The following is a 22,851-nucleotide window of genomic DNA, read 5'->3' as shown; positions in this document are numbered from 1 at the left end:
GAAGTAGTCCAGGTACGTACCCTAAATCTTCTTCATGATCGTGATTGGTTTTACTGTTAAGCATGCTATTTTTCGAAATCACCTAGCCTACTTAGGTATCCATAATTAACCGATTAATTGCCACATTCCCCTTAACTTAGTTAGTAGAGACCTTTTTAGGGCTTAGAGGGGTGCTACCTCCTAGAGGTACCTTCCCAATAAGTAACCTGATCCCAGGACCAAGACTCGGGTTTTTTCAAAGACATGCTTTTTCCAAAAATTATGGAGTCACATTTTAGGGTTTTTCTTTCTTGTTTTATTTTCCCTTTTAAATAAAAATAAAATAAGTGGCGACTCCAACTTTTTCCAAAAATTAATTTTTCACAAATAAAAAGCGAGTCTCGCCGATCGAGTGGGGACGCACGTGAAAAATGCGGGTCCACACAAAGGTTGCATTATGTTTGTATTTATGTGTAATTAAACTTAACATTATTTGATGGGGTCCTGCTATTTGCTTTTTGATATCGCCTTTTGTGAACTTTTGATTTAAGTGAGTTTTATGTGCATTTTTCAGGTTAGTTTGGAAATGGCTCTTGAAACCTGCTACTTCCACATTCTAGTTGCCTGGTGTTCTTTTATTCGCACTAGAATCTATCATATTTTAGTTCCTTAATGTCAAAAGGTTGTTTCATTCTTTGTTATTTTTCTTCCATTCTTTTGAGCATTTCATTCTTTAATATTAGTGTGTATATGTGTTTTCAATTAGCCTTATATGTATATTTATATATTTATTTCAAATTAACCAAATATACTGCAAGGATTATTGTGTTATATTTATGATTTATCTATGTTTAGAAATAGCTTCTAGAAGCTGGATAAGATTAAAAATCCCAATAGACAAAGTAAATAGTTTGAGGACCTAACAGTGAAAATGAGGGAGTGTAAAAGGTGCCATACACTGCTCTTTTATTTTATTATTTCTCATTTTTCAGTTATGGTTGCATAAAATTGTTTTGTTAGCAACAAATGTAGGTTGAGTTTAATGATAACTTTAACCATGTAAAATAGATGGATCTTGCTTGTCATGGGGAAATCTTTGCACCAAAAGTTGTCAGTTTAGGATTGTTAATTATTTGCCTAAAAATTATGAACTAAGATAACAACTTGACCTTTTAAAGTTGTTTGGTTCTGTGCACAAATGAAAAATAAAGATATACATACACAAATTGCTATAAATTAATCTATATTTACAATTAACAAATATGAAAATAGTCATGGTTTTCTATATAAGTACTGAATTAAGTAGTCTTTGACATTACTTTTCTTCATTTTTTGTCTTTGTTTATGCCTCACCTCATCAGTTGAGTGATTTTAGATGGAAAGACTTCTATCCAATGGTTTTCAAGTTATTTCTTCAATCATTTTTCCCTGCAGATGCCTTTTGGGTAATAGAAATTTAGTTAGGAAATGGTTGCAGAAACCTTCCACATTGTCATGGTTGGAACAAAGACAATCGAAAATGACTTCACAAAATGAATTTTACTAGAACATTATGTATTCACATATGCTTCATTTGACATTGTCTTAATGTAATGAAACAAACAAAATGCTAATGGATCATTATAAATATGTTTTCAAAACTCTCAGGAAATTGTTCAAGGTTGATCTAGCTGATTACATGATATCTACATATGGGAATGATGCCCTTCGGGAGCTTTCTTCCCCTGGGAAAAGTGGAAGATTCTTTTACTTGACCAATGATGACCACTACATGATAAAGACAATGAAGAAGTCCAAAGTAAAGGTGAGTTTATTTCTAAACTTTACCACCTGATTCAGACTTTTATTGCTTCTTATTTCAAGGATTCCCACAAAGTGTTTATGGTTTTTCTAGTCTCCAATTATGCTAAACTTTATGTTTTTTGACCTGAATTTGTCAATAAAGCACACTTTGTTATTGAATATCAGGAATTTTGATTATTGAATTGTACCATTTAATTCCAAATGAGTTTGCTTTTCTACCATGCTTGAACTTTTCCCACATAATTCCCAAAATTTTTGGTGGAAATTGATGGCTTCTTGATTGAGTCCAGAATTCTACATTGTTTGGGATACTGATTAGTATCTAATAATTGATGAACACAAATTTCAGGTTCTTTTAAGGATGCTTCCAACTTATTATAATCATGTTCGAGCCTTTGAGAACACTCTACTCACCAAATTTTATGGTCTTCACTATGTGAAATTAACTGGGGCTGCCCAAAAGAAGGTAGGGTTGCTACATGCATATGGAATCCTAAATGAATTCAAATATTCATCTGAATTATGAACTTTGTACTCATTTGCTGGTGATGATCTAGGTGCGATTTTTCATAATGGGGAATTTGTTCTATTCTAAGTACGCAATTCACAGGCGTTTTGACTTGATAGGTTCTTCCCATGGCTGCACAACTGATAAACCCGAGGCAGAAATTGATGCCACAATAACTCTCAAGGACTTGACCTTAATTTCATCTTTCAATTGTAGAAGGCTTGGTTCCAATAGTTTTGCGAGTAAGTTTCTTTTTAATTCATTTTTTCCTTGTTTGCAAGTCATTTTTGTTTATACTTGATTCTCCTGTTTAAGTTGAAGTGTTGCATAACACAGGCAAGTGGATAGGGATTGTGACCTTCTTGAACAGGAGAGAATTATGGATTATAGTATTTTGGTTGGTCTTCACTTCTGAGAAGCTCCTAGAACTCGAACTCCTTCTGGAATTTGAACTCATGCTGGTTATTTCTTGTCCCTTCATTCATCACTCTTTCCACATATGAACTGAAGTTGAATACTTACTGAACGAATGTAGTACCTCTTGAACTTCTGTTGTAGGAAATGGAGACCCTGATAATGATGGAGCAACTCCTCGTCTTTCTGGAATAGACATGGATAAGCTTCTTCTTGACCGGTAAAATGAACTTATGACCATTCTCACAAATGTCTCTACAACTTCATGAAATTATGCACTGTCTGTTCAATAGTAAACCCTTTTTTTAGTGGGTTATTTATAAATCCATTTGTATGTGCATGTTTTCTCTGACTACCCAAAATTCTCATAAGATTTTGATTTTGGTGTTCTTGTTGACCTGCCAATTGTATCGTCGTATTTTCTTTTTGACTAGTTCCTGACTTCCAAATAAAATTTATACTGATTCTTGTTTGAATTCCATAATTTCTTATGAGATTTGGTTGCACAATACTAAACATTCCACTCAAATTTACTTACAGGTCCAGGTATCTGAAGGAATGGAAGAGCTTAGTGGTAATAGCAACAATAATGAAATAGGAAATGAACTTTCTGGTTAACATCCTAGCTTGGTCTTAAGCCTCAAATCCTCTTTTTTGAAAATAACTTGCAACTCCCTAGATAGCAGAAATAGTTATAGTGTGAATGGTAAAATCACTACATCCTATCTTTGTTTATTTTCTTTTTTCTTACATGCGACCATACTGATAACTTGCATATAGAAAATCATTCTGTGATGTTTGATAACTAAATTATAGTTTAGAACCCAATGAATTGTTTTCATGTTAGGTTTTCATTTAAAGTAGAATCAAGTATGGATTGGAATGAGGATGAAAAAAGTTATCAATTGAAAGAATTTCAACCATCCTATGGTACTATGTTCTGTTGATAGAGTGTTAGATTTTTACTACATATTCTTTAGCATGTAGTGTGTTGTGTTCTACCTTATGATTAAGATGGTTTATTTTATGACAATGTTATAGTAACCTTATTAATGTTGTTGGCTTTTTTTTTTCCCTTTATATCATCATCCATCTTTATATAAAAACATTACAGTATTAGAGATTAATTGTTGGAGTATTGAATTAAGTTGAATATTTCCAAGTAGTTTTTCTCTTCTAGAACATATATGGTATTTGTGTCTTCGGTTTGTTTTTATGTGAGGAACATTATAAATTTTTATTTCCCAAATATGATCATGATGGTCCAGGTGAATTTGCTTTTATTTCTCCTATACTAGATTGTGTGGCTAATATTCTGTTTTTCTGATAAAAGATAGTCCTTGTCTTAATTATTTGAGGAAACACATCACTAGGGGAAATTGTTTTAGCCCAAGTGATGATTTGCTTCTTTTATTATTCATTTGATGAGAAACTTATGTTATTTTTAGGTTGGTGAAAATAAACCATTTATATCTAAATTACTATCAGGTCTTCCATCAACTATTGCAAATTTTGAGTCTCACTAAATCCATACTTTTTATGAATCTGTATGTATATCATAATCTTGATTTTATTTGCAAAGTTGATTTCTTGTAAGATTATTCCCTTACTTTTTATTTTATTTTATTTGTAGGTTGATCATATGATCCAAGCAGAATCTAATCCCTAAAAGAGGGACGAGTATAAAATCTGATCTAAGTATTATACCATATCATGAATTTATGTATTACAGGGATTTATTCCACCTTATGTATCAAGTATCACTTCCATGGAAACTGACCATGTGCTTAAAGCAACAAAAGATGCAAGGGAAACAAGTGTTATTGAAGCTTTTCTACGTTAAAATGCTTTCAAGAAACACAAACAAAGATTAGTTGTGAAGCATGTTATGTAACTGTAGTAGTAGCTTGTGTTTATTCCAGAAAGTCTTATTTTGAAGCTTTGAAATTGAATTTTAGATTTCTTGATGCTAAATAAAATTATGTTAAACTAATGATGTCCACAAAACAATATGGTCTTTCAGCTATATTTTTTGGGTATGAATTTGTTTGTGCAATAACTATAGTATCTTATTATAGGTGTATTTCATTGGATACAATAATGGGCTCTCTAGATATACCAATAGGTCAATCAATATTGCATCTAATCAAATAGTTGCAATACCCGAACTCGAACCTGCCCCGTCCCGTCCCATCCTGCCCTGAAAACATTTTTGGTACAAGGATGGGATTATCAACTCTTTTGTAAACGGGAATGGGAGACATTAACCCAACTCGCTTCGGGTTTGGGACGGGGATGGGAAAGAGATTTATATTATTGGGATGGGAATGGGGTAGGGGTGGGCCATCCTAAACCCGCCCTGTTGCCAATCCTATTGTTGTCTTTGCCTAATAGAAAATTTGAAAAAAAAAAATCATAAACTCATTGAACGAGTTGCAAGTTCTTGCCCAATAATTGGACTAATACATTTGGAAGCATTGGATAGTATATGCTTAAATAAAGGCTAATACATACATAAACTGTCACGCCCTAAACCCGCTCTAAGGGCATGATGGTCATTTCACACCTCAAGGCCAAAACCTCAAAGTGGAAAAGACACGAACATTCATCTTGTAACTGGAAATTTCTAATTACCAAATTCTTGTTTAGAATAGTAGAATAAAAAATCTAAAATCTCCAAATATCAACTTTAAAACTAACATATCAACTAAAGTATTATTTTCCAAGGAAATTCAAACTTAAACAATAGCTAATGGTAATCAAATTCTAATTTTTAAACAAAGTCCCAAAAGAGAATTTAAACAAACGTCTTAATAAAGCCAAATTGCCTTCCTAACTGTCATTCCTCATTCGAACTAAGAGTACTTAAAAAAAAATATCAACAAAAGTGGATGAGCTCAAAGCCCAATAAGGAACATTAACATAGTTTCATTGATCAAATAGTTTCAATCATGCTTGTAAATAGGAGATAAAGGGTACAATAATTTTCATAAAAATGTTTGAGTTCAAATATGCTAATACATTTTAAACGGTTCAACTAAACATTTTCATATATATCAAAACTATTTCACATCAAATACATTTCAAATATTTTCACTTTGGTAATCAAATAACAAATGGTGCTTAGTTATGTAGGACTTTGCAAATAGGTGACTAGCCTCAAATTTGTTCCTTTTAAGGTGGATGAAACCAAACACTACTAGTACTAGTATTAGTAACCTCTAACCAAATCCTTAGAGGCTAGGGTCCAAATCAATTACATTCACCACTACAAAAATATAAATGTCAACTATTATATCTTGTTGACAAGAGTCAAAAAGTCAATTATTATATCCCGTTGACATGGGCAAAACAAACTAGAGTCAAATACTTTGTTCTATTTGTTCAAATTTACGAAAGCTTAATATCTCCATATGTTCTGTTATAAACAAAAGAAAAGTTCTAATATATTTTTTTTTAATACAAAAACATATTTGATCCATGCATTAAAAGGAAAAATAACATTTACACATTTCAAACAACATATAAAAAAATTATTTTCTTTTACAAAATTTGTATTAATTTGACTTACCTCAAAAGAAGTCCTCAAAAACCTTGAAGAAAAATAATCACAAAGGATTTACTCTTCACCTAACATAACATAAAAAATAATTATTACTATTTATCTAAAATTATAAGTTTGGCATTCCTAATTTTTTTAGTATTAATATTAATATCTTTAATTATCAAAAATAATTTAATTAAGCTATTCCTTATTTAAATAAAATTAATAAATTCCTAATGTATATAAAAACTCTTTTTTTTTTCCAATTTGTTTCTAAGAACACATTACTAATTTGATTAAATAACAATTTTACTTCATTAATGAAATTCCATATACATACATACATACATACATATATATATATATATATATTTCTTTTAACTTAACATCTATCATCATTATTATTATTCCATAAACTAACCATGTGCTTCACTAACTCCCAACACCCACTTAATATTATATGCATTATCCTTTTTTTTCTCATGCCGACAAACCAAGATTCCCTTTATTATTCTTTCATAATTTATTTCTTTTCTTTCTTGCATAAAACACCCGTCAGACACCTTCCTCATTTTTCTTCCCCACACTTCCAAAGATCACACCATGACCGTACCCACTCTTAAAGGCACCAAAAGCATATTTTTTATTTTATTTTATTTCATCACATAGTCACCATCCCCAAACAATATTATTATTATTATTATTATTCAATACCCTACGCCACACATAACAATCTTTTTTCAAGATTCAAGATTCAAGATTTAATGGTACTATTGTTATTATTCATTTTTTTATCTACCCAATAAATATTTTAAAAAATTCCTATCTCTATCAATAGATCAACTCATGTTCACAAATTTCCAAACTTCCAACCCAAAAGTTAAATAAACAAAGCCTAATTTAAATTAGGATTTTTTTAAAAGAATATTTAATGTGTTCAAAACTAATTAATGAATCTAAAATATTAATCTAGGGGTTAAAATCTTACCTGAAAAAACTGATTTTCAACCTTAGACCTTCAAACCTTTAGTCCTACGTTCTCCAATTCTTTGATTTTTCGTTAATAGGGTTTTTTTAATAAGACGATAAAGGAAAAAAAAAGTCTAATTTATACCTAAGACTATTAATGGAAAAATGACCTTTCTACCTTATTAAAAGTATTTTATTTTTTACTACTTTACCCCGAAAATTAATTTGGGGTGTTACATAAATAAAGAGTAATTGTGAAACCAAGGTTTGGTTAATCTTGATTTTGATGATAGCATAATAAGGTCTAGAACTAATGATTATATTTCAAGTATGATTAGGTAAAACTATTTCCAAAGTAGTAATCATAGGCCAAAGAGAAATTGATAATAAGAAGAAGACCTTAAAAAAAGTATTTTTTAAGACCTAAACTTCATAAGATTTCTTTGTAAGATTGTTAATGCACTAGGTCTTTCATGCATTACATTATTAATTTATGCACCAAAATCATCCAAAAGTAATTTTCTTTTAAATCCTTTAAAATTGGATGATTTCATGTTTTCAACTAAAACCTTGTGTCAAATGTTTTCCAAACTTGTTTAAAAGGTTTTAAGTTGAAAAAGGAAGGTTGTTGAGCCAAAAACTACTTAACTAGTTGAATCGGATGAGAAACTAGTTAACCTATTCATCTCAACCGGTTGAAGGGTGCAAAAACCTTATCTTTCTTCCAAAACGCTTGTTCAACCGGTCAAGGTTAAACCTCAACGGGTCGAGGTCTAGTCAAGGGCGGTCAAGGTCCAACGTTCACTTGCCAAACATTAAATGCTAACGGCTAGTCAACCAGTCGACTCCTAACTCGATCGGTCGAACCCCCAACGACTAGTTTGACCTTTCTCTTCTATAAAAGGGCTCCAATCTTCATTGTTTCAAGAGTTTAACCTTCCTAAACATTTCTTAAATATATTTGAGCCTTGGGAGAGTGTTTTTTAGTGTCACCGTTGTTCTAAAACTTGTATATCTTTAGTACACCATTCAATTCTAGTTTTTCTTGTACATTTGAGCCTAAATTTTTGTATTGGGATTTTGTGAGAATATTTCCTATCTTCATTTGTAAATCTTTGAGAAGAAAAGTCTAAGTATGAGGTATCACTTAGGGAGGCTCAAGTGTGGGGTATCACTTGAGGGGTTGTTCAAGAGTGAGGTATCTCTTGGAGATTGTAAAAGGTGCTTGGAGCTAAAAGTCCAAGAGGGTTGATTGGAACCATAATCCAATTGTATTGTTTGAAGGCTTGGGTTGGAAGCCCTGAATTAGTGAAACCCCAAGCTTGGGATTGAAGCTAGAGGAGAGTGGATGTAGGCAGGTTGCACTGAGCCACTATCAAAATCTTGTGTTTGCATTCTCCCTTCCTTACTCTCTTACTTTATATGCAATTTTTGTTATATTGTTTTATTATATATTTGCATATAATTGTCTCTTGTATTCACATAATTTAAATTAAAAAAAAAAAAAACCATCACCCTATTCACCCCCATTTCTAGGGTGATTACTTTAGGTTGAATTATCCTAATTTTTCTAAAAATGATATACATTTCTATCTATTTATTAATACTCAATTCCAATTAATTTTCTTAAATTTTCTCACTTGGTGGATGAACTTTGAATGACCGACATTTAAATTGTTGAATTCTTTAATAAATTTATTAATTTTCTAAAATAATCCGAAAGACAAAAATTAAGTAAATTAATGTAAGAATTTCCCCTAAAAAATAGTCTTAAATGATAATGTCAAATTCTCTTTTACAATAAATTATATATTTATTTTTTTCCAAAAAATTTCATCAAATAAATGAACTCAAGATCAAATGAGATTTAATACATTGGATTTTTTAATGAGTCCATTAATTTTAAAAAATACTTTGAAATGCACAAATTAAGTCATAATACTATAATTTCTCAAAACAAAACTACTCAAGAATGACCATGGTATTTTCTCTTCACACCAATTTTGGTGTGAGAAATTCTAGTATTAACCATGGCTTTAAAAATCGGACCGGATCGGCCGATCTGATGGGCCGACCCGATCGGTCACGATTCCAGTTCGGTCCGACCAATTGGACCAAAAGTGCATTGAATCGAGGTCGGACCGCTTGAACCGACGGTCCAATCAGTGAATCGAATAAACCGTCTGGTTCAATTAAAATTATTACTTTTTTTAAAAACAATATCAAAACAGCGTCGTTTTGGATGATATATAAGGAAAATCGCAGTAGCGGCCGACCAGTCGCTCCGCCCGCCCCTGATGCACCACAACCCACGACACCCAGAGCTTCCACCGACAACCGTTACAAGCCGACAACCGTCCTTGTTGTCGCCTCTTCCCAACTTCCCGCTGTGATGTTGGAAGTCGGCAAAGCTCCCTACCGCTGTTAACCATCCCTCCCTACCTTTGGTACCCTTCCTTGCCGTTGAAGCTATCTTCAATTTTTCATTTTTGTGTGGTACATTGCATACATGTTACATGCAATTACTGATTATAAGCCTATTTATTTTGTTGGAAAACCGAAAACCAAATTCTATTTGAAGAGAGATTTAGTCTTGTGTAACTTGTGTTTGGTTTTTTATGCTCTAGGCCTCTAGCAATGGTTGTGATATTTAATGTATGACAGTATGACAACATTGAGAAGTAAATTTTCCAGAATTGCACTTTGAATTACTATAAAACTAGATTCCCATCTCGTTTGGATGAAAAAAAAAAAAAAAAAAGTAACTGAATGGTGATGATGAAAATTTCCAAATTATAAAAAAAAAAAGTGCAGTATAAGTGGTAGAGGGAAAGAATCAGAGACCTGGAATCTGATTAATGATTTTCCACCAGTTTAAGCAAGTGGAGGATGCATATTAGTTGATGGATCCTGGTTTTTCAAATGGGTCATGGATGATTATGGGAAGAAAAATGAGGGCTCTGACTAATGGCATTTGATTCAAAAACGTTGGGCACTAATTCTAAAGAATCCCAACAGATGTATTTTATACCCTATCTCTCACGGACATGGGGCAAATTCACTTTCACTCAGATTCCATGGTGGTGGAGACTTAGAATTTAGTCATGGGAAAAGACAAATTTTAAAAATAAAAAAAAATAAAATGTGGTTTTAGAGAATTCGAAGCTTATGGAAGTTAGAAGTTAACTTTTGCTTGTGTCACAATTTATTAGAAATCGATAGAAAAACCACATGATAAGTATATATTCATCATGTATGAGTTTTAATGAAATATCATGTCTTATACATGGACTTCGTCATCTATTCTTAATGAAAAATTTTAACCAAATAAATTATTAGGTATTTACCCATTGATATGTGATTGTTATAAATTGTTGATGACTTCCATTCTCTAGATTAATGTGGGATTTTTGTTTCTAATTTGATAGAGAGAAAAAAAAAATGGAATCAAACTTGACTCCATTCTCTGGTCAAGATTCAACTACCAATTCACAATCAACTAGAAGTAAGACTGACCCTACATGGGAGCATGTTTCTGAAGAAAGATATGCAAATGGAAGGAAAACTTTTATTTGTTTGTATTGTAAAAAGATTGCAAAAGGTGAGGGTATTCATAGAATGAAACAACATCTTGCTAGAGTGAAATGAGATATTGGTCCATGTAAATCGATTCCTCCTAATGTCAGATTTCGAATGGAAAATTATTTGCAAGAGTTTGTGAATTCCAAGAAAGCAACCCAAGAAACATATGAATATAGAAATCCTTATGGTCTTAATGTGTCCCAATTTGAAGGGGATATGTCAGAAGGTGAAGAAAAAGTTCAAGAAATGCAAAGTCCTATGGCAGCTAATAGTGGAAAAAGAAAAAAAATCAACAGTGGATAAGTATTTTACACCAAGAAATACTTAAGGAGCTCAACCTTCCATGAGGAGTGTATTAGCTGGAAAAGAAGCTATTTAGAGAGTGGATATCGCGATTGGGAGATTCTTTTATGATGCATGTATTCCTACTAATGTTATGAATTCCTTCTGCTTCAAGCCAATATTGGATGTTATATCTGCAATTGGTCTTGGATATAAGGGTCCAAATTACCATCAGCTGCGGGTTAATCTTTTAAAGGATGCCAATAAGGAAGTTCGGTTACTTGTGAACTCTTATCGTGCAATTTGGGCAAAATTTGGGTGTATAATAATGGGTGATGGTTGGATAAATAATAAACAAAGAACACTCATCAACTTCCTTGTGTATTGTCCTGAAGGAATATCGTTTGTGAAATCTGTTGATGCTTCAGACATTTTCAAGGATGCAACTAATTTGTTTCTGTTATTTGATGAGGTGATCGAATGGGTGGGTCCACTCAATGTAGTTCATATAGTAACTGATAAAGTAGAAAATCATGTGGCCTTGGGGAGATTGATTTATTTGAAGCATAAACACATCGATTGGTCACCTTGTGCAACTCATTGTCTTAATTTGATTTTTAAGGATATTGGTAAGATGGACCATGTTGCTGAACTTGTAAGACGTGCATCAAAGGTGACAATTTTTGTGTATAATCATGTTGCTTTGTTAAGTTGGTTGAGAAAAAGAGATGGATGGACAGAGATTCTCCGACTTGGTACAACTCACTCTGCTACTACATTCATTGCACTCAAGAGTCTTCATGATCATAAACATGACTTGCAAGCTTTGGTGACTAGTAAGTTCTTTGTGGACTCTAGATATTCAAAGGATAATAAAAGCAAAGTTGTAGTTTCCATCATCTTGGATAATAGATTTTGGAATGATTGTTTGATTGTTGTGAATCTTATGTCTCCACTAATGCGCTTATTGCATATTGTTGATTATGATGAGAGGTCTTCGATGGGATATGTGTATGAAGGCATATATAAGGTTCGTTTGGGCATCAATAAATTGTTTAACTACAACAAAAGACTATACAAGCCTTATACAGAGATCATAAAGCAACGTTGGGATCAACAACTAAAGAAAAGCATTCATTCAACAACTTATTGGTTGAATCCATGTTTCTAATATGATCAGGAAAACTTTTGTAATAAGCCAACTGTTATTGGAGGAGTCATGGATGTTATTGATCTAAAAGTTCTGAAAGGCAAGCTTGAAACATTGAATGAAATGAAGCTGTTTCGTGATCGATTGGGAAGTTATAGAGGAGACCTTGCTTATTCTTCACGTGAAGTACTTCAACCTGGTAAAAGATTATTTTCATTTATTAGTGTGTTTGTTCTTTTTTATTAGTTACCTACTTACTATTTAATATTTTAAACTTGGTAATGCATTATTTTTATTATTTTTAATGTGAAATGGTAATTAGATGAATGGTGAAGGATACATGGATACAATGCACCACATTTGCAAAAGTTGGCTATTCAAATATTGAGCCAAACTTCATCGTTTTCTGGATGTGAGAGGAATTGGAGTGTCTTTGAACGTATATATACCAAAAGAAGGAATAGATTGGAACATCAAAGGCTTAATGATTTTGTATACGCTCATTACAATTTGCGGCTAAAAATCGGTATAAATGCTTTCTTATTTGTTTTGAATTTAAATTCTTTTATTCACAATTATGAATAATTATATGCTTTTCTTTTTTAGGTTCTATTACAAGAAAAGAATCTATGATCCCATTGACTATGCATGCATTGATGAACCGATTTTTGGATAGTTGATGACGATCAGCCAATAGAGCTAGATGTTGAAGAATTGGAAAATCTTTTATATGAAGAAGGGTTAATTCTAATAAATGAAGTGGAAGGCTCAAGTTCTCACATTGGTTAGTAAAATATTTAAACTTATAAAAGTTCAATAATTATATTTTTTTTCTTCAAAAATGATTTCTTGTTGATATATATTCAATATTTTTGTAGATGATGAGGATGGTGGTGGCATGGCTATAGAAGGGCTTGATGTGGAGAACTTTGGTTTTCCAGATGCTCATTTTCAATCTCCATATTCCAATTTCCAAAATGAATGAAGACATGAATTTTATATTTATTAGTATACAAAAATCTTCATGAATATTCAAACATTGACATATTATATTTTGAGTAATTATTTAAGTGTTGTGGACATGTGGTTGACATTTGTATTATCTATTATGGACAATGTGTTAAGTTAACAATTCTTTGATAATTTAGTTATTATAGGATAGCAATGGTTTGATTATTTGATAAATATTGGGTTTATTGACATCATGAATGTATAACATCTTATATTGTGTTATATATATCATATATGATGATTGATGACTTCTAAATGTAAAAAAATTTGTGAAAAAACTCAACAAATAAAGTAGATGCTGTCAAAATTTAGATAGAATTTATTAATTTTTAATAATATATAAAATAATAAAATATATATTTATGACGTCACAGGTTCGACCGGGGTTCGACCACCGGTTCGACCGGGGTTCGACCATCGGTCCGACCAGTGAACCGTGAACCAGTAATTTTTCTAGTTCAATGACCGGTCCGGTTCTGAAAACATTGGTATTAACTAGTATTTTTTGCTTCTAAATTATTTTTGAAAGTTAATAAAATTAAAAAGGAATCCAAATCATTAAGTCTTAACTTTGTTTGTCTAGTGAGAAAATTTAGAAAAATCAATTAGAAACTAAGAATGAACAAACACATTTGAGTGTGTACTACTCTTTGTTCAAGTATGCATTAATTTTCATTTAAGCATGTACTACCCCACAATAAGACATGTATCGCTTTTGTTATTGAGCAAAAATTTGTAAGTCACTAATAAGTTTTCTAACTTTATTGAATTTTCTAATTAGACCAAGGGGTTACAATTTAACAAAATTTAATATGTTGGATTCATACACTAGTCTAATAATTTTTAAAAATAATTTTGAGCTAAAAAATTAGACAAATTTATATCAAAATTTCTCACACCAAAACTAATCCCAATATTATATCAATTTCTCCTCTACACATACAAATATTTATTATAATGTTTTAATTAGGTAAACATACATAAAATCATGTGAGACTTAATATTATTTATTCATTGGGGTGATCTCGTAGTTCCTACGGGGTGGAGACGATGGGGTCGATCCATGGATTTTCCTTCCTTTTGCAGCATTTCACTTAAAGGGTTGAAGGGAGATAGTGCATCAAGTTGTTCGCAAGGGCCAACTTGATCCTCTTTCCAAGGGATTCAAGATTAGGGAACCCTAGGAAAGCTGTTGACTCCAACTACTGTCCATGTGTGATCCATACTAGATCTGACCAACTGCCCATCTTACCTCCTCTACGTTCTTGACAACCCATCTTTGTCTCAATAGAGTCTTTGAGTGGGGCATGTTTTGGTCATTTTCCCTATTACTTAGAAAAAGTGAGTCACCAGTTCAAGTACAAGATACTATCATTACCACTTGGACAAATAGACATTCAATTCGCAATCACAATGACTCAATTGCAAGAGCGGAGCTCTACCAATTGAGCTATATCCCCTTAAGCTAAGTAGAACATGCATGATGGATTTAGATGCTTCTTCTATTCTTCTCCCCGACACAACTAGACTAATATTAAAAAGAAGGAATTCCTGATTAATTTGCAAATCACATTATTTTATAAATTTTTTCATTGAAAGGATATACATACTTATTAATTTTCTTGGAACCAATGCACAATTTTTTTATTGAATCAACAACAAATAAATAAATTATTGATGGATATATTTATAATATGAAAGAAAGAAATAAATAAAAAAGAATTGATAAAACATATCAAAAGAAAATTCACTTTATTTCGATTATAAAAAGGTCAGTTCCTAATATTAGTAATAAGAGTTTATAGATTTTTTGTAACTTATCCTTCTTGTCATAAGCATATCTATTTTACAAATTATCACAAACCCAAGTTATTAACTTGTATAAGTTAAGATCCATCCTTCAATATAATGGAACATTTCATTTTCTTAAGAACGAAAGAAAATATTATTTTGAAGCACACCAAATTTTTCATTATGAATTAAGACATAAGAACTTTGTAATTCTGGAATGAATCAACAAAAAAACTAGTTATGAGGTCATTATCAATATAAATATTTATCTTTGATTATATGGTCTAGATTAGTACCAAAAAAGTGGCGAAATAGAGTAAATCAGTGCAGCTCAAAATCAAAATAAAGATTTAAGCAAATGGGATTTGGAACTTGAAAATTATATCAATTACAACAAGAATGTAGGGCAACTAATCTAGAATATCATGATAATAATTAAAGAGTTAATTTGTGCATGCAATGAAAAAAGTTGTTTATCATTAAAATAATAATAATAATAATTATTTTAAATATAATATTATTAATATGGAAAATGCTAAGCCACATACGAAACTCCACATCCGGAACATTGATTTTGTGTGGTGAAATTTAAATAAGATTACATAAACAAATGAGATTAAAGTACAAAGTATAAATAAAAAAGACTTGAAATTCTATATGACATCACCTATTTGATGATGTATTTTTTATATGATTATGAAAAAGTACTATCATGTACCTTAACCAAATCCTATTAATATTTATCATTTATTTTTTAACAAATAAATATCATTTTTAAATTTATTAACATATTAATATTTATTTTTCATGAATTTTTTATATTAAATATTATCATCTTTTAATAAAAAATACATAATTTATATTTTTTTTTACTATGTAAGAAATTTATCATTATATTATTTATTGAAAAAATTATTATCCATTTATTTTATATTTATTCCTAATATTTTAATATTATTTTAAAGTAGATAAAAATTTATATGATTTTTTTTTTAAAAAAAGTTAAAATATAATTATACTGTTTATAAAAAAAATTGACAAATAGAAACATTTTGTAAAAGATAAAAATAAATGAAGAAATAAAAAGATTGGTGCATTTATGGAGCTTGTAAAGTAAAAAAGATTTTAAAAAGAAATGGTGTACTTGGGAAGATAAGTGGGTTTTGCGTATTAAGAAAATCGAATTTGTAAAGTAGAAAGGAAAAAAAAAGATAAAACAAAAAAAGAGAGGTTATATTTAGCAACATAGGATGGTTTATTAAGTAAAATAGATTAAAAAAAATAAAAATAAAGAGGATGTGCTACAATTAATAACATAAATTTTTTAAAATATCTCACAAGGATACTTCTGAAAGTTATTATTGTTGGACAATTGAGGGTTCAAACTAAAAATAAGCATATAAATAAGGATGGAGATGAAAGTAAATGGATGAAGGACAATAGGGCCTAAATCATATTGGGCTAAGAGGGAACAAACCTACATTTGGTTTAAGAGTAAATGGGCTTGGGGGAGGAATGAATGGGCCGAGAATGAGCCTAGGTTGAGACAATATGAAATATCAAACTTTTGAAATATATACATATAACTTTTCAAAAATATCGAGATATATACATGGAAATTTTGTTAAAGAAAAAAAATAGTGATAGAGTAGAAATTCATAAGAAGTTATGATAATGTTGAGAAAAAAAACGATAAAAAAAATAAAAATAATTATCAATAATATATAGAATTTATGATCTGTTTAGTTTGGATATATTCAAAATATTAACAAAATGATGGTATATATTTCTAATTATTCTTGAAAAAATAATTATAATTCTATTTATAAATTTATATATATATATATTTTGTATTTAATTAATATGCAAAAGATATAAAGAGTGGTTAAAAATTATAATATTGGTTTTATATTCTTAATCAAGAATACAAACTAATTAAAATTAATTTAATTTTTAAAGTCGTATATAAATATATGGAAACAATATAAATTTTAAGCAAAAATGTTGAGAAGACCAAAACTGCTCATATGGTTAGGAACTTGCATTTCACATGAAAGATTGGGGTTTGGGTGAATTTCCTCCATGTTATCCTGTTGGTGAAACCTGAATTTCACCTCTTTTTATCTTATCGATGGACCTCATATTCAAAATATCTTTTAAATGTTGTTGATTTATTTCGACATTTTAATCTTAAACGGGGTTGCATTGTAATTGATTAAGACTCGTGGGGGGTTTATGGTCAAATGGCCGGACTCCTTGTTATCGTGTCGATGGGACCCGAAACTTGGGCTCCTCCTTATCCTTTGAACCAGCCCTCGTTCTTGGATTTGCCACCCTCAACAGCTGGGCTTCTGTAGATGTTGCCAAGGCACACTAAGAGGGCAGAAAAGGGTTTGGTCTATGTTCGTTGGACAGTTTCCCTTCCATGAAGAATATGATGAAGGATCCAATCAAGGACACGGAAGCCGCCATCAACGCAATAACCATTGGAATCCAACTTCTTTATGGCTGCCTGGAGCAACATATAATTCAACATGGGAAGGCGGCTCTCGGGCTCTGTATGCATAATCCAAACGTCCAATCTAGTTGCTATTCCCTTGGGGATCCCGTTGCTGTTCAGAAAAGACTGCGTATGCATGTGTAAGCCTTCCCGACGGTGTTCCTGAGATTCATGTACACTGGGTGGGACCTATTTGGGAGAATACTGCACTAGAAGTCACATGCAGATGTCTTCAACATGCTGGCCGAGTTTCTCAGGAATTTAGGATGGATAAGTGTCAGTAGGCAAGAAAATCCAAGTTCCTCAATTCATTTTATTTCAATTGCATAAGAAAAGATAATCAACTTCTTCCAACAGTCGCAATACGGGACCCATGGGTTGAGAAAGCAGCACTATCATTTGAATCTGCACCGACCTTGCTCTTCTGTCATTTCAAAACCCGAGGCCCACATGGCGATGTTCATCCCTTAGCCATCAGCAAGCTTAAACCCATTTGCTGGAGGTGCGATCTTTGTATTGATGCTGGCAACTGGTTCATAATCATCTGGGGGAATATCTGGTAGCTTCTTTGCGTAGTTGCCCAGCATTGCCTAAGCACATTCCCAAAAAGCAAATTCTGATATAGGATTCCACTACCTTTGGCTTTCGGTTTGGGCAAAAAGTTGGTTCTTGTCCTCCAAAGCAACAGCAATGCCAGGAATTTGTGATGCTCAGTGCCAAAGTGTAGAAGCAATATATTCTTTCCGTTGTGTTGGAATCTAGATACTCTGCTTTTATGGGCATTCCTGGTTTTGCCCGGCACAATGTTTTGGATGAGTCATTAAATTAAAAAGTTACTTATTTACGGCCTATTAGTCGGATCGATGATTGAATCGCAATAGTTTGCAACTTTGAGATAAATTTCATTTGCAAATTAGCAATAAAGTGGTCACAACCTCTCAATACATGGTCGAAGCAGGTGTAGGTGAGAACATTTTTAAATTATCCATCCCATGATTTGTCGAGTAAGAAACTAGGCTCAAGGTAATGCCCTACAGTAGTAGTATGGGTTGCCGCCCATTGGCCTTATGTGGTGGGCTGGGCTTCTACCCACCCTTTTGTTGAGGGAAAAGAAAAAGGACCAACCCAGGACCGGCTCACCGGTCCAACCGGCCGTCCATCCGGTTCAAGGCCAGTTCATTGTGTGTGCCGGCCCAAATGCTGGACTTGAAAGTTATTTCAGTCATTTTAACTTTTGAAAAAACAATTTTCTTTAACATTTTTTTCCTTAATAATGTTTTGAATCAAACATAACCGATTATTTTTTTTTCATAGATTAGATAGGATAGCAGTGGATGTGTATATTTTGAATATTATTTCTAATAGGATATTATATTTGATTGGTAAAAATAATAAAAAATGAAATAAAAACATTTTATATTTTAATGTTCAATATTTGTTTAATTAAAGTTGTATTATGTTTTAATATTTTTATTTAAAAAAGTATGAAATTTCTCTCATGTTTAATATTATTTAAAAATTATTCTACAATTTATAATTTAGTAAGAAATTATTTATTTGTTTGTTAATAACACTTATGATTAAAATATTTAAAATTTATAAATAAAAAATATTATTTTATTTTATTTAATATATAAAAACAATTTTCATATATTAAATAATACATATATTAGTGTTATTTCATAATATTATCTTTTTCTGACTATGATTAAAAAAGGAATTTAATCAATTTTTTTTTCAAGAATAATATAAAAAGTGAAAAAAATAGAAAAGTATATATATATACACACACAGAGAATAATATAAAAAGTGAAAAAATAGAAAAGTATATACACACACACACAAAGAGAGAGAGAGAGGTTGTATAATATATTTCATCATGTCTCATGTTTGGTTTAACATAAGATATGTCAAGTAATGAGATAAACTATCTCATCTTCTTTCCAATTACACATGCATAAGATATATTTTAAGTGATGGGATAAGTTATTCCATTGTATTTCCAGTTAAACATGACGTAATCCCAAAAGAGCACGTAGAAATGGTAGAAAACCACATGTCCCACACTTTGAGCCCTTAGGTTTGTGGTTACATGACATTAGGACCTTGTGTTTGGATATTCAATGATTTAATTTAAGCTTTTCCACCAAAAACATTAAGGACATTAAGTCTATTATCTACTATCTATTGCATGAAGACTCCTTAAGAATCAGTGTTCGTAATCTAATGAGGTAGATTCTCTCAACCTCTTAGGATTACCTCTACAATACTTGAGACAGAAATCCTTCCATTATGTGATCAACTAACATACTCCACCTCAACAAGAGCATATATAAAATTCTACTAAAGGAAGTTACTACGATACCATAGATTTCATGATCATAAGACCTTAGGATCATCTAAAGGGACACATTGTCTTAAACCCATGAAGTATCACAATGCTTTTATTGAAAATACCTGTTATCACTTGCCTTAAGCATAGTGATCTAATTCATAGGGAATATATACCTTAGGATCTCACCCGTAGGTCAAAACCATTAAAAATCTCAACATTAAATCAATATTCTCTCAAAGTTGAGAGTTCAAGTAGCATAGTACCTCGGTGAAATCATGACTTCTTGATAGTCAATGTCTTAATTCACTGTACGTCATATCCAATGTGTAACCATATGCGCTTGTCACTTACCATTGAAAACCCATCCCAATGACCAAGACAATTCATCCCTTTGATTAGGAGGTAGTGCACTAATACCTCAAATGGATTGCATAAGTCTACGAACCAACCATGAGCAACTTATTAACTTGCAATGAACCTATGACTTGGATCTTCCATGAAACTTCTAATATACCCAAGTCATGTATAATACAAGTGATGTAGGCTACTTGAATGCTCAAATACATCTTAATGTAATTAATGGGTAAAATAGCGGAAAATCAAGTCTAACCTTGTTATATCATGCCTTGAATTTAAGGATTCCATCACAAGAAACTCCTATTAGCCTTAAAAACAAGTTGGACACTGTAGAAAGAATTTGCTCCACAATCACATCACCCTTTTGAACTTTCTCACACCATATGTAGTATAGTTAGGATAAAGGCTTTAAAAGCATGACTTGATGTAATGTTTTAGGAATTTGTTATTTATTTAATAAAGTTCCATATGCACTTTAATCTATCATTGTTCCATATATTGTACCTTATGAGCATTCTAACTTATATCTCTTGTATTGTACATGACTTGGGTGCATTAAGAGTTGTATAGAAAATCTAAGTCATGAGTTCCTTGCAAGTTGATTATTTGTTCACAACATAGTTCATGGATATAGGCAATCCATTAGAGGCTATAGCGTCCTACCCAAGATTTGAAATATTGGTAAACACGGATATATCGATACTTGAATTTTATGGATATATCAGAAATATCGGTGGATATTTTGACAAAAATATCGATAGAATAAAAATAGTTCAAAATTCATGAAAATGTTTAGAAAACTTTTAAAAAATAATAAAATAAGTAAAAATGCACTTATCAAAGTTATTTTTTAAGTGTAATTAGCATAAATACGATTAAAGATAATATTTATCAAATTTTTTACAAAAAATTAGGTTAAATTCCTTTAATATATTTATATTCATTTATTTTAAAATTTTAAAATACTTTTATTAAAACATGTTTTATTACATTTTAAATAAAAAATTAAATTGATTTATATAAAATATTTTATTTGAGATTTAATTTCTAAAATTTTATTACAAATATGTGGTGACAATTTTTTTATTAACATTAATTTTAATTTATAAAATATTAGGACTTCATTAATTTTTTAATATTGTAGCAATTTTTTTAGTAGAATTATATTTTTAATATTTTAAAATAAAAATGTTTAAAATTAAAAGGATAAAAAAAAAAAGAGTTAAGTGATAATAATTTTTTAAAATAGGGTTAATGAGATAAATATGAAAAGTAGTTAAAAATAAAAGGATAATATAAAATAAATGATAATATAAATTTAAAATAAAAGATAAATTTTTCTGTGATTTTTTTAGACTGCCCTTTACCCACATGCATGTCGTCCTCACGCTCAATTTTTCACAAAAATTTTGCTCCAAAACCGAAATTTCGACGAAAGAAACCGATTTTTCAAACCTTGGTACTACCTTGTAATTGGAGGGATGAGTAGTCTTTATTATTGGGATGAGTAGTCTTTATTATTAAGATAAGTTTCCTATGGTGAGTAAGATAATATATATGATGTCAGATTAGATAAGACTCACGGTGAGTCATTATGTAAGGCTATTGGATTGTCATGAATTCACCAAACTACAATGGTTGGGAACCTTGGATCTCTTCATTCTTTTACTCTAGATTATATAGGTGCGTGCAAACTACCCTAGGCTTACAGATCTTATGCAATAGAAGCAAAAAACCATATTTTTAAAATTCTAGGATCAAAAGGAAAAGCATTAAAAAAACTTTACCTTTGATTTGTATGTTCCCAAATCAATTATGCTCGGTGAAGATGAAGCTTAAAGAGTTTGGAGGTTTCATATACCCAACATCTTTTGACCAATGACTCGAACCATGATTTTGACACTTTAAAGTGTGGGTTTTGAAAGAGAAGAATTCTAGACTCTCTCTTTCTAGAGGTGGAAGACGATTGTCTCTCAAAAGTGATGGAAACCTTAGCCTCAAATGGAGTATTTATAGGGTTCCTTTATTGGGTTAAGTGACTTGAGCCCACCAAGGCTTGAGTCACTTAATCTAGCCCAAAATGGGTCTTAATTGATTAATTAACAACATAGGATTATCTAATTAATTAATTAGCCCAATCCAAAGAGCTTGTTCACTATCCTTTGTGTAACCTTATGCAATTACCAAAATGCCCTTATGCACAAGAGTGAACCAAGGGTCAATCTAACCTTAAAAAAAATATGCCATCATGGTGTATCAGCTTAGAGCAGGAACCACTGGGACCCATAGAAGGCTGACACTCTCATAATTCAATTTTGAAGTTGATTCAACATTCTACAAAAGATAATCAATTGCACTCCTATACTTTATGTAAATAACAATAAGATGAAGCTCGAGTTTGTGACTTACTATCCACTACATGAAGACTTCCCATGAACTGGTGTTTGTAATCTAACAAGGTAGTGCTATCACCTATCAAGATTATCTCTTTAATTCATAAGTTATAAATCTCACTTATTATGTGATCAATTGACATACTCTAACTCTAAGGAGCATATGTCAAATTTTATTAAAGAAAATGCTATGACTATAGTCTTTTAGATCACATGTCCTTTGGATTACTCAA

General features: G+C 31.1%; 1 protein-coding gene across 2 annotated transcripts; it reads left to right on the top strand.

Moving 5' to 3' along the window:
• The first annotated feature begins 361 nt into the window (after nucleotides 1-361).
• LOC117916883 (phosphatidylinositol 4-phosphate 5-kinase 6-like) lies at nucleotides 362-3,524 on the top strand. Of its 2 annotated transcripts, XM_034833091.1 has the most exons (7): nucleotides 362-661; nucleotides 1,627-1,783; nucleotides 2,132-2,248; nucleotides 2,340-2,532; nucleotides 2,627-2,751; nucleotides 2,849-2,924; nucleotides 3,245-3,524. In XM_034833091.1, the coding sequence occupies exons 2-6, from the start codon at nucleotides 1,658-1,660 to the stop codon at nucleotides 2,897-2,899; spliced, it is 612 nt and encodes a 203-aa protein (XP_034688982.1). In that variant the 5' UTR covers nucleotides 362-661; nucleotides 1,627-1,657; the 3' UTR covers nucleotides 2,900-2,924; nucleotides 3,245-3,524. The 2 variants fall into 2 exon arrangements, 1 of the variants encoding a protein (XP_034688982.1); XR_004651619.1 differs by lacking the exon at nucleotides 362-661 and having other exon boundaries at nucleotides 1,641-1,783; nucleotides 2,410-2,532.
• Nucleotides 3,525-22,851: the final 19,327 nt, after the last annotated feature.

Source organism: Vitis riparia, chromosome 6 (assembly GCF_004353265.1).
Source record: "Vitis riparia cultivar Riparia Gloire de Montpellier isolate 1030 chromosome 6, EGFV_Vit.rip_1.0, whole genome shotgun sequence".
Lineage (NCBI taxonomy): Eukaryota > Viridiplantae > Streptophyta > Magnoliopsida > Vitales > Vitaceae > Vitis > Vitis riparia.
This window is presented reverse-complemented; position numbering and strand designations above follow the sequence as displayed.

Bases quoted from the DNA above. Each gene is read 5' to 3' on its own strand.
- LOC117916883 (XM_034833091.1), top strand. From the start codon at position 1,658: ATGATATCTACATATGGGAATGATGCCCTTCGGGAGCTTTCTTCCCCT. The intron at 1,784-2,131 runs GTGAGTTTATTT...CACAAATTTCAG, and splicing joins TGAAGAAGTCCAAAGTAAAG to GTTCTTTTAAGGATGCTTCC. The intron at 2,533-2,626 runs GTAAGTTTCTTT...TGCATAACACAG, and splicing joins TGGTTCCAATAGTTTTGCGA to GCAAGTGGATAGGGATTGTG.